The sequence below is a fragment of the Taurulus bubalis genome (genome assembly GCF_910589615.1).
Source record: "Taurulus bubalis genome assembly, chromosome: 13".
NCBI classification, from domain to species: Eukaryota; Metazoa; Chordata; class Actinopteri; order Perciformes; family Cottidae; genus Taurulus; species Taurulus bubalis.
Window position 1 is genome coordinate 1,831,481 of NC_136601.1, and position 17,213 is coordinate 1,848,693.

Genomic DNA, 17,213 nt, shown 5'->3' on the forward strand with positions numbered 1-17,213 from the left:
GGCCATCCATTCCGACCTCCTCCAGAGCTGCGGTTATGGCCGCCCGTCCTCATTGATATCCTTTCCCAATCAATACTCCTCTGCTGCCGCGGAAACCGGGCGTAAATCACCGGGGGGTGGGGCTAAAGGGGGAGGGGGCGGGGCCTAACGAGACGCCATTACTCTGCAGGAAGTGTTCCACTGTCTTTACCGGGACGCCGCCGCCGAATGATAATTCTTTATCAGCGGCTGAGAGACGAGATGTGAAGGGGGGCGCTTCATTTATTCACCAGCCACGAAGATAAACATGCACTTTATTGTAACGCCCGTCTATTATCTTATTAACTGGGATTTAAAACAGTTAAACTGGGAATTCCTTCGCAACTGGTTGTCAGTTTATATTTATTTAACACATGAAATATGATAATTCAAATAATTATAAACGCCAAACAATAAACCTGAACTATTTATTATGAGCCAGAATATACGTATAAAACACAGTATAATGCAGCTGTAAGCAGGTATAAGTACTCTCTAATGTATTTGTTTATAACGTGAAATACACGACATGAAAAAGTGTTTATTACATGGTTATAAACAAGTTCATTCATAAATTCTCTATTATTGTAAATATGTTTCCATAAAGCATTTATTTTCAAATAAACTTTTTTTAAATCTTCTTGAAGCTGTTTAACTTCCTGTTTTATTCGTGTGATTAATTCACACTTAAATATCTTTTTGTAACTGTTGTTTTTCTCGTGAATAAATTAACAAGATCGCTCGTATTATATGCAGCGAAAAAGCGTAGCAAGTGTTTTTTAGTTTTCGCACAGAAAACAAAGACATCAAGTCGAGTGACACTTTTATTTATAAAACAACTCTGAACTTCATCTCCTTTAGCTCCTTTCCACCGAGGAGAAGAGCAGATATCCTCCTGCACCTTTCACAATAAAAGCCTCAGACACATTTATCTATTTTAACTCTCTTTGTGTCTTTGTGTTTTGAAGCTTGCTGTGAATTGAGTCCTGTGAAGCCAAACTGAGCCCGACTTCATTCATCCTCTCTGATCCTGGATCAGCGTCTCTGTGCCTCCTCACTAATCTGTGCTGTTGTTTGTTTGTTTGTTTGTTTTTATTTGCAGATTCTTCCTCAAGTTCTTCCTCAAGTGCAATCAGAACTGTTTGAAAAATGCAGGAAACCCACGAGACATGAGGAGGTTCCAGGTAAGAGACACACCTGCAGCCCCACTGCTCCCTGAGGGACGCCTGTGATCCAGATGTTAATGACCTGTGTGTGTGTGTGTGTGTGTGTGTGTGTGTGTGAGAGCAGGTGGTGATCTCCACTACAGTCAACGTGGACGGCCACGTGCTGTCGGTGTCAGACAACATGTTTGTCCACAACAACTCCAAACATGGCCGCCGCGCCCGCCGCCTGGACCCCTCTGAAGGTTAGACGTCGCTCGAGGACACACACAGAGGGGCGGGGCTTGATAGTGGGAGGGGGCGGGGCTTGATGGTGGGAGGAGTCTAAATGAGACTTGATTTGTTAAAAGAAGGGAATTTATGCAGACATATTAAGAGATCAATTTTAGATTTCAGTCAAAAATAACGGCAGCATTTCCAATAAATAAATGTGCAAAATAAAAAAAAAAATAATGATTTTAAAGGTTTGACATTAAAGAGTGAGAAACACATTAAAAAGAGACCGGTCTGAGCAGCAAAGGTGGAGATATCCTGACTTTTAGTCCCACAACTCTGGAGCTTACATTTCCCATAATGCAGCTGGGTCGTGTCTATCAAACTCTCAGACTGTATGTTGGACATTTTTTGTTCCAGAGCAACAAAAATATATTAAAACAGCTGGAAATATGTAAAGAATATAATTTGTTTTGCATACAAAAAACAATCAAGACACGTGTCGTATCTGAGGTGCGTTTGAGTCAAAAGAAAAGTGGGAAATATCAAAGAAAGTAAAAGAAAGAACCCTGAAGAACTCCGTTCCAGATGCTGGCAGGTCTCCGTCCGTTCCCGTTGGACGACCCCGCACCGTCGAACAAGCGCTCCCTTCTTCCAGCTCTCCACAGCGAAACCCAAATAAAAAAATTATATAAAAATGAAATAAATGCATCACTCCAGTATAAACTCCTCGCGGTGAAACTCGAGTCCGAGAGCCGGCGCTCAGCGGTGTAACGTTTTCTTCCGAAGCCGTAAACTTTATCGCCGCGTCGCTAATAAAACCCTCCGGCCTTCCAGGAGCGATGACATAAGTCCCTCGTTTGATTCGACCCACTTGGAGTGCCAGGTGGGCGGGGCTTAGCCTGTACCGGGTAACAAAATCCTCCCAAAAATGTTGGACACAGAAAACTGAATTATTATTGTTATCATGATATATTTCCTCTGAGCCGCCCAGCACTCATTGTTCTGTGGACTAGCCCCGCCCATCTGGCACCTGCAGGAGAGTAAAACTAACTTTTTGTTTTGATAAAAAGCAATCCAGCGTGAACGGATCAATACATCTTCCAACTTTCCAATCCACCTTCCGCTGCGGTTTCCCTTCAGCTCGCTTGAAAGTTTAAGGCCGTTACAAAAGTCTATTGTTTGTTTCGTCGTACTTGGAACACCAGGCGGGTGGAGTTAACGATGTCGAGGCTTTAGATGGTCTCAGGTGAGTTGTCAGTCAGTGGAAAGTGGAGCTAAACGCGTTTGCATCTGTCAACTCTGATTGAGTCGTCCTGTTTCGTAAACTCCGCCCTTCTGGCACGACCAGAGACTTAAAACAAGCCAGCGTCTCTGCGTCTGTTTGAGGCCTTTCCAGGACAGCTGATGGAAACGGTTCGCTTCTTTTGGTCTCCCTGGGATGCCAGAGGGGTGGGGCTTTTTGAAACAATTCAAACTGAAAGTCTCAGAAAAGTTGACTTCATTGACTTTTGTCTAAGCTTTCTGTGAGGTAAACCCCACCCATCTGGGACATACAGTGGAATAAATCAAACCTTTTGCCGCCAGTCGGTGAGATGTCAATAAAAAGTACTTTCCTCCCGCTCTCGCGTCCCAAATGACTACTTCTGCAGTTTCTCTTCGACTTGTTTCAAAGTTTGAAGCTTTTTCCGGAGAGATGGTGTTACTGGTTTGTTTGTTTTAACCTACTTGGAGCACCAGCCGGGTGGGGCTTACCATGCCAGGGCATCCAATAACATCCAAGAGACAGAAAAATAGACGACACCAACTTTTATGCACTTCTGTCTGAATTTCCAGACTCTTGTCTTCTCCTGTAGTCTTAGCCAAACACTTCCCACCCCTCTGGGACACCCAGCTGAGCAAAACAAGCCCTTAAAAACGATTCAGTAGCAAACATCGAAACTCTGTTGTGTTCTCCATCGTTCATCCCCCAAACCGCCTCACTCTGCCGCCTCCCTGACCTGGAAAAAAGTTTGTGCCTTTTCATGGAGAGACGGCGTAACTTGTTCGCTTGTTTTAACCAGCTGGGAACACCAGACGGGTGGGGCTTACGGTTCCAGGGCATCGGGAAAGTGTCAGATAAAAACCTTCCAGTCGCAGAAAAGTTAACTAAACAAACTCTCTGACTTCCGTTGTCTCGACGCTGATCGTTTCATCCCTGGGAGGTAAACCCCGCCCTTCTGGGACGTACGGCGGAGCGAAACAAGCCCTCAAACTATTTGCCACCAATCAGACTTCAAAGCCGCGTGGCGCTCGTCCCCAAACGACGACCTCAGCCGTTTCCCTCCACTTGTTTCAAAGTTTCGGGGCTGATGATGTAATCGTCTCGTTTGATGTAACCGACTTGCGGCGCCAGGCGGGTGGTGTTTAGACAGGATAACGTCGACGATCAAAGAAAAATACTGACCTCCTGTGATTGCCCAAACTTTTTTTCTTCCCTTCTCCTTTCAAAAACCCCACCTGTCTGGCACGTCCAAAGGGATAAAACGAATGCTTCCCTGACACCGATCTGTCACTCAGCATTGTGAGCGCTCCTGTTCCTCACCTGAGAAGCACCTTGAGAGAACGAACCGGCGCTTAAGCATTCACGCGGTACGGTGTCCTGCAGGGGCCAAAGGGAAGCGGGGCTCCTATCTCAGCCCACGGAGGAGCGCTCGTTCCTTTCATCTCCTCCAGACTGGGACGTTTCCACAGCCGATAAAAAGCCTCCAACATCTGCTGCCGCCTTTGTCCCCGCCGCCACCCACGCGTCCTCCAGGAAACTTTCCACCGCCTGCTCCTCGCCTTTGTGCTCCATTTATTCACCCCCACACCCCAAAGACCCCCAAAGACCCTTTAGACTGTTTGTTTACTGCTGTGACAAAAGAGGGAAATTAATAAGGAGATGAGAATCGACTCCACGACCCTCTGCTTCTTCTTCTTCTTCTTCTTCTTCTTCTGTTCTTCTGGGTTCAAGGTTTTTTCTTTCAGCCGAAAACTCTGAGTGACTTTGAGAAGTTGGGAGCCAACAAAGACCCGTTACTGTGAGAGACAGCGGTCCGGACTTTTGAGTAAAACACGGTTCTTATGGTCATGGAAAACCTGGAAAAGTCATGGAGTTTTAAAAGTTATTTCCAGGCCTGGAAAAGTCCTTGAAAAAAATTAAAAAATCCCAAAAGTTTAGTAATAGTCATGTAAATGTGTTATATTCATGTGTTCATGTAAATGTGTTATATTCATGTGTTCATGACGTTCATTTACGCTGAGTTTGAAATAATGAATATGCTTTTAAAAGAAAGACTCAGAATATAAGCAGGCATACATACAGGCATCTATATAAATGTTTATTCTTTTAATCAAACTATTGTCTCATTCATTTGAGTCATTTAAGGTTTACTGTATGCTTTGTATTCTCATTGTTAGTTTAAATACTACATTTACTCACTTTTCACTGTTTACACCCAGATTTCACTAAATGTTTGTGATGACATTTGGTTTAAAGAAATGAAAAAGTCCTGAACCTCTCAGAAATGACACATTCACTCCTTCATCGCCTTTAAAGTGACCTGAATGAGGGAGGTGTATTAGTGCTGAATGTGGGCGGAGCCAATGGGGGAAAAGAACAAGTTTATTTGTAGAGGACATTTTAACAACAAAGCGAGTCAAAGTGCTTCACATGAAAACATTAAAAGCATCAAAACATAATGCAGAAGAAAAATAAGATTAAAAACATTAATTAAAACATTAAAAACCCATCAAAAAGCAAATAAATAGAATAAAAGTTGCAGGTGCACAAACACTCTCTCGCCCACATGGAGATAAAACGTTGAAACCATTTGACGCTCAATAAAAACTGAAATTTTCTGAAAAATTCTAAAATGAAATAAAATAAAAACAAGCCCAGCTGGAGGAGATCTCTGTGGATCAGAGTCTGGAACGATGAACACGTTTAATAAGTCTCTGACTGGGAGATGGAATCAGCCTCAGATGAAGCGTCTCTGGGAACCGGGTCGTTAACCTGCGGAGCCGCTCTGGTTTCCCTCGCGGCTCCGAGTCCGACGCCTGTCTGACTCGGCCGGACCTCCGTCTAGTCGCCGCGGAGACGGCGTGTGTGAGGAGCCCCTTATTGATCGCCGCGCTGTTGGAAAAACCAATCGGGTTGATGCGTTAGTGCTCTTTGAGAACCCGGAGATCAGCTGCACAAAAGACGAGTTAGTCTGGTTCTGGAGGTCAGAGGTCAGAACGCTCCGGTGGTGCACACACATTTAAAAAGAAACATTACGAGAACTAGAACCTTTTCCGTCAGATAACTGCTGACGAACCCAAAACATAATAACCTGGTAAAAAAAAGAAGATGGCCGTCTTTTCGAGAATGTTGCGCCCAAATCTTTTTTGTTCAGTGAAATATTCCTCTCCAACTTCTCGCTGTGTGTGTGTTTCTAACGTTGCCGTCGTGTCGCCTGTGTTTCCGAAGCAGCCACGCCCTGCATCAAAGCCATCAGCCCGAGCGAGGGCTGGACGACCGGCGGCGCCACCGTCATCCTCATCGGGGACAACTTCTTCGACGGCCTGCAGGTCGTCTTCGGCACCATGCTGGTCTGGAGCGAGGTGAGAGGAACCGATAGAGAGAGAGGAAACCTGGGGAAAAAGTTCTGAGTTGGTTTGAATTCCTCTCAGCTGTGAACTCAAGATCTGTGTTGCAATGTTTTGCATTCAATTTATCAAAAACGAGAAAAAAAGCTCCGAATATTTGGCACCCGGAGTCTGTGCTCCGAGAGCAGCTGCACGTACTGTACATCATGCTCTCCATCTTCTTCATCAACACACACACACACACACACACACACACCTGCACGCGCCAGGTTATGTAGATTTGGAGCTGGCGTTGAGGCGCAGGAGGAGCCGCATACGGCGCTCCATGAAATATTGAAGCCGGTCCAGAGCAGCGGAACACCTGGCGGTGGGAAGGAGGGGAGATGTACATCGCGCCGCTGACGGAGAGCCTCGCTTTGATCAGCGGCGTCTGGCGGCGAGCAGACGGACTCCAAAGCCCAGAATCCCTCCGAACGCAGACGGCTGACCCAGATAGGACGACGACGACCGAAAGTTTGTTACCGGGAAGAAAAGAAGAGAAGAAGCTGCAGGATGTCGTGATGACGGCTTGACTTCCACCACTGAAAGCAGTTCAAGTGTCGGCTGAAACAAGCAATGTGCATTTATAAATGTACTAAATGCAAAGAACGCAGCCTGAAGTCTTCTTTCTCAAGTTGAACCGAACAAAACTCAGCAGGACGTTTAATCTGAAAAGTGAAACCTGCAAAACACAGAAAGGACAGCTGTTTTAATCTGCTGTGTGTTTTTCTCTCCGTCTCCCAGCTGATCACCCCTCACGCCATCCGGGTCCAGACTCCCCCTCGCCACATCCCCGGGGTCGTGGAGGTCACGCTGTCCTACAAATCCAAACAGTTCTGCAAAGGAGCGCCGGGACGCTTCGTCTACACCGGTAAGCCCCGCCCTGTTCTGGTGATGTCACCGCGCGGCTGCTGCTGTACGCTGGTGTTACACCTTCTGACTGCGCTCCAGACCCAGTGGTGTGGTGCGTTTAGAGGCGGTCGGCATCTAGAGCCTCTTCCCTGTTCTCTGTCAGAGAAGGTTCTGGTTCTTGGGAGGCTTACCTTACTGATCGCAAGTCAAAAAAAGCAAAATGTTCTCACCCCAAATGTCTGCAAAGACGAATGAAAGGAGATAAAGTGAATGTTTGTTGAATTTCCCTTTAAGCTGCATTTAAATGACCGAAAACATATTTCTGTGTCTGTTTCTGCACCAGATGGAAATATGCTACATGTCCTCTGTGTTTTTTTTACCCAAAATGCAACCTGAACTGTTGAGATCTCCACCAGAACTCCAGTAAAGTTCCTCATGTTGGACTCTGTTGGCTTGAAGAAGAGCTTAAAGTGAAGGTTTAAGCTTTTGAGACCAGGATCAGCGTTTTGTGATTCACTGGAAACAGTTTTCTCCGCGCTGAAAGTGAAGTAAACATTTCACCCCGGTGTGTCAATCCTCCTCTTCCTCCTCCTCCTCCTCCTCTTCCTCTCTCCTCCTCATCCTCTAAGCCTCATTGTCTGCCGTCCCGGCCTCGAACCGTCCGAAAAAGGCCTCCTTTATCTCCCTCCTTTTGAATCGGTGCGTTTACCGTCCCGATTATTCCGTCAGAATATCCAGATGTCATTCAAAGTAGCAGAAAGGTCAGATCGGAAGGCTGCTTAGCGCGATAAGTAAATGTCATGGCGTCGGAGGAGGCCGAGCGTGTTCAGGCGTTCTGTTCGACACCCGTTCCTCCTCTTTGTTGGCGGCGCAGAGGAGGGACGAGACCCGAACAATGGCCGGTCCGGCCGCCGCCGCCTCCCTTTGCAATGCTAATCTGTGATTCCATTTACAGATACGAGCGGCGAGCGCACGCCGTTATCGCTGCTGAGGTTTAAAGGGCCGGCGTCTTCATCCCCATCGCACATCTCATCTCCCATGATCAGAGTTATAAAGGGAAGAAGAATAAAGCGTCCGGAAATACTTTTTTTTTTTTATATCCTAGCAAAATGTTGGAAATCTGGAATTCCCAAACGGGAAAAACATTACCAAAATGTTTCTGAAATGTGGAAATTACTTCTTTTTTTCTTAAAACAATTAAAGTAAAAAGGGCCAAAGAACAGACTAATACAACACTGATAGGAATGGATTTGTCTTTCAAGGCCTCCGTAGATTTGCTTTAATTTCTTCCAGATATTTTGTACCACATCTGTGTTGATTTATTAAATCCTCAGCATCGAAAACAAAAGATTATATAAATAAATAATCAAATCAGACATGATGCTGTCTGTGTTGGATTGATATCACTAAATAATATATAGGATGATTATTATTTTAAATGTAGTAGATAAGAAGAAAACGTTAAAAGATCATTTGTATCTTGTAACGAGATATTTTTTTTGTTTTAATCTCATTTAAAATATCACATCATTATCAATACAAAACAATAAATGCTTGCAATTCCAATAATGTGTAATTACATCATCTTTACGGGACGGAAAGACGCGCGTTGGGAGATAAACCATGAAAACAAACAGCAGTAAAATAAAAACGGTGCTCCGGCCCTTTAAGACAGACGTGGCGTTCTTCATTCCTCAGAAACAACGTGAACATGTGACTCCGGCTTGATTGATGGAGGTAAACAACAACAAAACCCCGGCAGGCGGCTGCGTCGCCGCGTCGTTTCTCTTGTTTCCGTCCCAAGTCTTCTTCTCCCGCTCCTCCTGCCAGAGCGGCGGCCATATTGTCGCGCACACAGCGCCAGTTCATCTGAAAAAAATTTGCACATCCGTGTGTTTTAAAGACGGCTTTTTTAATTCCAGAGCGCCGCGTGCCAACAGCAACGCTGCGCTCATGAATGTGAAATGAGCGTTTAGTAGTAAATGCTAATTGAAGGGGAGAGAAAGCGTCATTTCATTCTGAATTGTTTTAATCTCTTTTAAAATAGTTATTATTGAAGGAAAGGAGAGCAAACAGCCGAGTCGCCGCTTTTCAAAACGTATGATTCTGTAGTTTTTATCCCCTGATGTTTGGAAAGGAAGATTTTCATTCTTTTGTTTTTGTGAAAGTACATTTCCATTATAATTGTATTTTTTTTGTCCCTTGAGCGTTAAAACCAAGATTTTTGGGAAAAAAACAAACAAATGCAACACTGAGTTTACACAAAACCATTTGTATTTATTCTCTTCCTGAGTTGAATTATTGGATATTTGATGAGATGGACCACTAATGGTTTATTGAACATTGAACTGCTTCTTCTTCACAGGAAGTGGATTTATTGTGTTTGGCTGGGATTTGACCCCATTTGGTGGTCTTGACTCCAGTCCTGGTCTCCAGGACATTGACAGGCCTGGAGCTATGTTAAAATCACCTGTTGTTACTTTCTTTAGCTTTAATAATTAGTTTTACCAGTAAATGCTGAGATATTTGAGATTCACCAATCGAAATCAAGCGAGAGGCGGGACTTACAATTCTACCACTTCCTGTTCTGATGTCGGTAGATGTGGAGGAAACATTGGGACAATGACGAACGCAGACAACAGGTTGATATTAGCATTATTATTAGTATTCAATCATGATATAATTCAAGTTCGGACAATTATTCAAGTACTAATCAATCGTTGAGGTTCTGCAGGTTCCTAAGGAGTTTGGAGATGTCTTGAAGAGTTTTCAGGGGCCCTTAAGTTGTTTCCATAGGTGCTTAAGCAGGTTCCACAGGTTCTTGTTGAGGTTATAAGGACCTTGAAGAGGCTCCAGAGGTTCTTGTTGAGGTTATAAAGACCTTTAACAGACCTAAAGCAGGTTGCAGGTTATATAGGAGGTTGTAGGCACCGTGAATAAGTGGTCTTAATGAGGCGATGGCGGGGAGGTTCCAGAGGTTCCTATACTGGTTCCAGTGGTTCCAATGTTGGTTCCTATGGAGGTTCCAGAGGTTCCTATACTGGTTCCAGTGGTTCCAATGTTGGTTCCTATGGAGGTTCCAGTGGTTCCTATGCTGGTTCCAGTGGTTCTTTTGGAGGTTCCAGTGGTTCCTATGCTGGTTCCAGAGGTTCCTGTGGAGGTTCCAGATGTTCCAGTGGTTCCTATGCTGGTTCCAGAGGTTCCTATGGAGGTTCCTGTGGTTCCAGTGGTTCCTATACTGGTTCCAGAGGTTCCTATGGAGGTTCCTGTGGTTCCTATGCTGGTTCCAGAGGTTCATATAGAGGTTCCTGTGGTTCCTATTGTGGTTCCTGTGGTTCCTATACTGGTTCCAGAGGTTCATATAGAGGTTCCTGTGGTTCCTATGCTGGTTCCTGTGGTTCCTATACTGGTTCCAGAGGTTCCTATGGAGGTTCCTGTGGTTCCTGTGGTGGTTCCTGTGGTTCCTATACTGGTTCCAGAGGTTCCTATGGAGATTCCTGTGGTTCCTGTGGTTCCTATACTGGTTCCAGAGGTTCCTTTGGAGGTCCCTCTGGTTCCTGTGGTTCCTATACTGGTTCCAGAGGTTCCTATGGAGGTTCCTGTGGTTCCTATGGTGGTTCCTGTGGTTCCTATACTGGTTCCAGAGGTTCCTATGGAGGTTCCTGTGGTTCCTATGGTGGTTCCTGTGGTTCCTATACTGGTTCCAGAGGTTCCTATGGAGGTTCCTGTGGTTCCTGTGGTTCCTATACTGGTTCCAGAGGTTCCTTTGGAGGTCCCTCTGGTTCCTGTGGTTCCTATGCTGGTTCCAGAGGTTCCTATGGAGGTTCCTGTGGTTCCTATGCTGGTTCCAGAGATTCCTATGGAGGTTCCTGTGGTTCCTATGCTGGTTCCAGAGGTTCATATGGAGGTTCCTGTGGTTCCTATGCTGGTTCCTGTGGTTCCTTCGGCGGTCCCTGGTCTCTGAGGACGCTGCAGGCCCTGCACCGGGCCACTGGTCTCGTGTCTTGCGGTGCAGCTTGATGGAGCATCAGCTCAGTGCAGCGATACTCATCTCCTCCAGTGAAGTGACGAGCTGTAAGAGCCGAGTGTTTTCCCAGAATCCCCTGCTCTCTTCCTCTCTGTAGCTTAGAGCAGCTTCGGGATTTGATCCGCCGGCTTCGCTCTGAAAAAATTGGCCAAAGGCAAGAAAGCGTCAGCAGAATGACAAGAAGGCAGAGAGGAGAGAGGAGGGAGGAGAGAGGAGAGGAGAGAGGAGAGAGGAGAGAGGAGAAGGGTGAGGAGAGAGGAGAGAGGAGAGAGGAGAGAAGAGAGGAGGGAGGAGAGAGGAGAGGAGAGAGGAGAGGTGAGGAGAGGAGAGAGGAGAGAGAAGAGAGGAGAGAGGAGAGAGGAGAGGAGAGGAGGAGAGGAGGAGAGAGGAGAAGAGAAGAGAGAGAAAGGAGAGGAGAGAGGAGGAGAGGAGGAGAGAGGAGAAGAGAAGAGAGAGAAAGGAGAGGAGAGAGGAGGGGAGGGAGGAGAGAGGAAAGAGGAGAGAGAGGAAATAACTGCGTTTTAACTCTTTTTCTTTTGTAGTTTTTTGTCTGTAGTTTTTGTAGTTCAGTTTAGTTTGTTTCATCTGAAGTTTTGTAGGTTTCTCTGTATTTATTTTGACTTTTTCGTAGTTGCAGGTTTGGTTAATCGTATAGTTGTGTGGCTTTCCGGTTCCAGTTCTCGTTTTTGTAGTTTTTGTAGTTTTTGTAGTTTCTTTGTTCTTCGGTTCTGTAGTTTCTTTCCTTCTCTTTTCCGAGCAGCTTTGTATCTTCTTGTGTTTAACTCTCTAGCTCAGTGGTTCTCCAGGTCTCATCACCCTGCTGCTGCACCGCCGGCCTCAAAGCTTGTAATGCACGGATCAATGCGGCCTGTAGGGAGTGTGTGTGTGTGTGTGTGTGTGTGTGTGTGTGTGTGTGTGTGTGTGTGTGGGATCGATGGGTGCTGAGTTATTGCGGCGCTTGGCCACTGATTTTTAGAGAGCTGTGTTTTCCCAGGAAAGTCAATACCTCCAGGCTCCTCTCATTAATTTCAACCCCGAACACCTCACCCTCCTCCTGCAGCTGCACCGGGGGAGCTGCAGGAGGAGGGAGAGAACGGGGGAGGGAGAGAGGGAGAGAGAGAAACTGAGATGATGGAAGTCAGAGATTCAGATGACAAGAAGAGGAGAGGATGAGATTAAAGTAAGATGTGAAAAGAGAGGAGGAGAAAGAGGAGAGTTCACGGAGGGAAGGAGAACGTGGAGGAAAGACAGCGTGGTTCCTGGTGTGGAAAACAGACAGAGGGGAAAATATTGATTGGTAATATGGAGATCATGTTCGCAGCAGATCATTGACGTGGACTCCGTGTCGGTTCCCCGTTTGAGCCGCACTGGAGTTCCTCTGTGTGGAACTCTGACTGCTGCGGTCGGCTGTAGGTTTCCTCCGCAGCGCTGCACGAGTGTTTAACATAATATAAATAATGTGGAGAACACGGAGCGTGATGATTCATAACTTAACCCCAAAATGATGGTTCTGCTCCCCCAGAAGGAGGCGGAGCTCTGAGGCGTGTTCAAGGAGCACTGGTGTGTAGTGGGGGTTCCTCTGGCAGGTTCCTCTGGCGGGTTCCTCTGGCAGGTTCCTCTGGGAGGTTCCTCTGGCAGGTTCCTCTGGCGGGTTCCTCTGGCGGGTTCCTCTGGCAGGTTCCTCTGGGGGGGTTCCTCTGGCAGGTTCCTCTGGGAGGTTCCTCTGGCAGGTTCCTCTGGCAGGTTCCTCTGGCGGGTTCCTCTGGCAGGTTCCTCTGGCGGGTTCCTCTGGCGGGTTCCTCTGGCAGGTTCCTCTGGCGGGTTCCTCTGGGAGGTTCCTCTGGCGGGTTCCTCTGGCGGGTTCCTCTGGCGGGTTCCTCTGGCGGGTTCCTCTGGCAGGCCTCCACATGCCTGAACCCCCCAGAGAGGAGGTGCGGCTGAGCTGTGAGTCGATGTAAAGACGTGACGTCAGACCTGAGGACTCAGACGGCGGCCCGTGGCCAGAAGACCAGAAAGTTCCTCCTCAAAGTTTTATTGCATGACACTCACAAAACAATTAATAATAATATGATTAATTCAGAGCAGGATGTATTAATACCTGAAGCTGAGGGAGGAGGACACCCGCTGGAACACTAAAGGACTCAAAATGTCACAAAACGACACAAAAGTGATGCAAAATGACCTCAATGAGACAAAGACACACACACAGAGACACAAAATGAACACAAAGAGAGATAAAACGACTACAAAGAGACACAAAACAAACACAAAGAGACAGAACATTACTAAAAGTGATACAAAATGACCTAAATGAGACAAAGACGAACACAAAGAGACTACAAGAGACACAAAATGACTACAAAGAGACACAAAATGACTAAAAATGACACAAAACTACTTAAAGGGATGCAAGACGACCACAAAGAGACCGAATCAATCCCCCAAAATGACTGAAAACAACAACAAAAAAGACACAAAATGACAAAAGCGACGCTTAATTACTAAGAGCGAGACAAAGCAACAACAAAGAGACTCAAAATGTCGTCAAAGAGGCGGGAAAAAACACACAAAAACACACAAAAAGACGCAGCAAAAGACTTAAAACGAGTAAAAAGCAAAGAGAAAGCAGAGGGCGCTCTGCTGGAGGTCAAAGGTCAGTCAATGAGCCGACAGCTCTCTGTCTGAAGCGTCTCCGCTGCTCCTTGTTAGGAGGATTACAGGTGATGTCGCCGTGTGGGAGGGTGTGTGTTCACATCCCTCAGGGCCGCAAACAAACTCCTCTCCCTCCATCGCCTAATGGCTCTCATCAGAGAAGCAAGGTGGACTCCCTGGGTTGTCTTTGGGGGAAAGCTTACGTTCCTGCTGACGGCCCTCCCGTCCACCGGGGGCGTCAGAGGTCAGAGGTCACGGGTTCTTCACAGAGGTTCAGTCAGAGGGACGTCGTTTTCTCAAACGGATTCATTTCAATACGTTTAAGTTGTAAAAAAAAGCAGACAAACATGAAAATAACTGTATTTTTTTATTATTTATATAAACACTGTAACTGTCAATAACTTTATTTAATTTTTGGGCCAATAATCGCAGCTTTAAATTGAACTCTGAACACATTTTATTATGTTTCCGCTGCTCGGCCTCGACGCTGTCAGGAAATACAATGAAGCACTCTGTACGTCCTGTTCTCACACACACACACACACACACACACACACACACACACACACACACACACACACACACACACACACACACACACACACACACACACGCACACACACACACATGGAAGGCATTAGCAGATTGTTCCATAAAGGTCTGCTAAAGGTCTTGTGAACATGAAACCGAAAGACCCAAAGTTAAACCTCCAGTCTGTAAAGATCTCTGGAGGAGGAGGAGAAGTCTCCTCCCTCCTCGCCTCCCTCCTTCTCTCCTCCCTCCTTCTCTCCTCCCCCCTCCCCTCATGTGAAGCAGTGTTCACTAATTGACTTCTGAATTTTTATTGTTTAATTACTGTCACGGTAACACATGGAGGCAATTACGTGGATCAGATTGTTCCTTCAGAGAGGAAACAAAGGAACACTTTGAGCTGTGCTTCCTTAACGGTTCTCTATCGGTTCTTTATCGGTTCTTTATCGGTTCTTTAACGGTTCTTTAACGGTTCTTTATCGGTTCTTTATCGGTTCTTTAACGGTTCCACTCGCGACGCCCGAGAACATTTCACCGTTTTATTGGGTTTAAAAAAACGACAGAAATCAGTTTTTCTAGATGTTCATTTGTTCTCTGCTTGGCTCTGAAGGGAGAACGTGTTCAGGTTTCCAGATGTGTGATGTTTCCAGACGGAGGTTTCCAGACCTGTGCTCTGAAATAACATTTTATATATATATATATATATATATATATATATATATAAGCGAAACGGAAAGGAGGTTTTAGGCCCCAAATGAGCAGATGTCTCGTTATTTCTTTTTTTCTTATTAAATTGGTCTTTTTAGTGCAATTTTTCAATTCTTTTATATTTCTCAAATACATTTTAAAAAAATAAAAATTAACTACAGAGAAAGATGAGATGCAATTTATGAGTTTTAAACAATATGTTCAACTTGAACTTGTTTGTGAAATCAGAGACACGTATTGTTATTAAAACCAAACTGAGTTTAAATAAGTGACATGTTTATATTTACTCACGGCGAAACCTTCACAATGAAGCCAACAGCTTTAATCCCCACTGCCGATAACCGCGTCTCACCTCCATGCTTCTGTCAGAACATCCTCTGTTCTCCGGCGTGTTGAGAGCTCACATCCGCTGAACGCTTCACAGAAAACTTTCTCCGCTCACCTGTGATTTTAAATCACCTTTTCCTCGCAGCACGTCAACGTGTTCGCAGCAGCAGAGACGTGGAGGAAGCAGCGAGACTCTGAGACACTCCATCAATCAATGGAGTCACTAACACCCTCCTCCTCCTCCTCCTCCTCCTCCTCCTCCTCCTCCTCTTCCTCCTCCTCCTCCTCCTCCTCCTCCTCCTCTTCCTCCTCCTCCTCCTCCTCCTCCTCCTCCTCCTCCTCTTCCTCCTCCTCCTCCTCCTCCTCCTCCTCCTCCTCCTCCAAACGTCTCTGCTGCGATCGATGCTCATAGAAATTTCATGAACTTTAAACTGTGATTGACAGGTGGAGACCGAGTGAGGGACGGAGGTTTGGTTTCAGAGGTGGAATAATAGATAAGTGGACAAATAAGTACAAATTAGCCTCTACATATATATTAATGTGAATGTATGTTAATATATTAATGCATATTATTATTATTAATGTATTTCATTAGAGGTTAATTATAACAAATGAGGATTGAATTTGCTTATTAGTAGAGTGTGTATATATATACACATATATGTGTATATATATACACATATATGTGTATATATACATGTTTATACTAAAAATAATATTTTTGGATACATTTCTAAAAATATTATTATATAATAACGTATATTTTCTTCCAACTATATATATATATATATATATATATATATATATATATATATATATACATATATATATATATATATATATATATATATATATATCTATATATATACACATATATATCTATATAGATATAGATATATATATATATATATATAATATACGTTATTATATAATACAACTTTTAGAAATTTAACTTTGACTTTCTGTCAATCAACCATCAACTGATCCATTAATTGACTCATTGCTTAAGTGAAAGTGAAAATGGAATTTGGTTATTTTCCTTGATCTTAGTGTCCTTGAACGCACCGTCGGTCTCTAAACATAATCATGTGGATGGAAGATATGAAATATATGAATATCTATATATATATTTATATAAATAAAGGATGCAGAGACGCGCAAAATGAGCACAAAGAGTCGCAAAATGCCAAAAATCGATATTCAAAACAACAACGTGTATTCTTGATGCTTCTGCATATCTGTGGTCAAAGTGACAGGATTGTGTTCCAGGCTCAGAGTCACATGACAGGCTCAGAGTCACATGACAGGCTCAGAGTCACATGACAGGCTCAGACAGGCTCAGAGTCACATGACAGGCTCAGTCTCGGTGTGACGGAACTGATCCGGGACCAGCTGACCTGCGCTGACCTCTCGCGGTTCCCGAGCCGGTTAACGACACCGGCATCAGAACCCACTCGCAGCGCCGTCTTTGATCTCCCGTCTCGTCTCTTAGTAGACAGCAGGAGAGCGTCTCCGCCGGGGATCCCTCCTCCGCACTTCTTATATCAAAGAGCACGGCGGCACCGCTCCGCTCGGGAGGACGGGGCCCGGCGGGGAACTAATGTCGGGTAATTAGCTGTTCCTGCAGGGGCATTTCTTTGGGACCGCGACACTCTAGAAAATAATAACTTCTCAGGTGGCGGACGGGGAGCGGGCCTATTTCTTTGAGGCACTCTCCTTGTCACGGGCTCTAATCAGGAGGAGGTAATTATCCTCTGATGCTCTCCGGTGCGTCGGCGGCTCTCGGAGGAGGAAGCAGCCGGGGAGTCGGTGTTCTGGGTTCTGCCGTCGCTCCGGGGTCGCTCTGAGAGAAGGTTACCGCCAACACCTGCTGCCAGTCAGCGAGGACGAGTCTGAGCCAGCGAGGGTCGGTGTCTAGAAGGACAGCGTCCGGCTCTTATTGGTCACATCCACCGTGTGAAGCATGAAGTGATGGCGCTCTGCTCCTACGAAGCCTCATGGAAGAGAGGAGGTTTAGTTTCAGGAGCGTTTGAGACGCAGTTAAGATCAATTCTGTGTCGATCGTTGTGTTA

General features: G+C 45.4%; 1 protein-coding gene across 1 annotated transcript in view; it reads left to right on the forward strand.

Moving 5' to 3' along the window:
• Positions 1–17,213, forward strand: part of LOC306745804 (transcription factor COE3) — a gene marked incomplete at its 5' end in the record, with an annotated part of 124,639 nt that overhangs the window by 75,312 nt on the left and 32,114 nt on the right. Inside the window, 4 exons of the mRNA XM_079228645.1 lie at positions 1,121–1,202; positions 1,309–1,426; positions 5,890–6,020; positions 6,789–6,915. Of these exons, the coding sequence (XP_079084771.1) occupies positions 1,121–1,202; positions 1,309–1,426; positions 5,890–6,020; positions 6,789–6,915 (458 nt within the window). The remainder of the gene's footprint in view (positions 1–1,120; positions 1,203–1,308; positions 1,427–5,889; positions 6,021–6,788; positions 6,916–17,213) is intronic.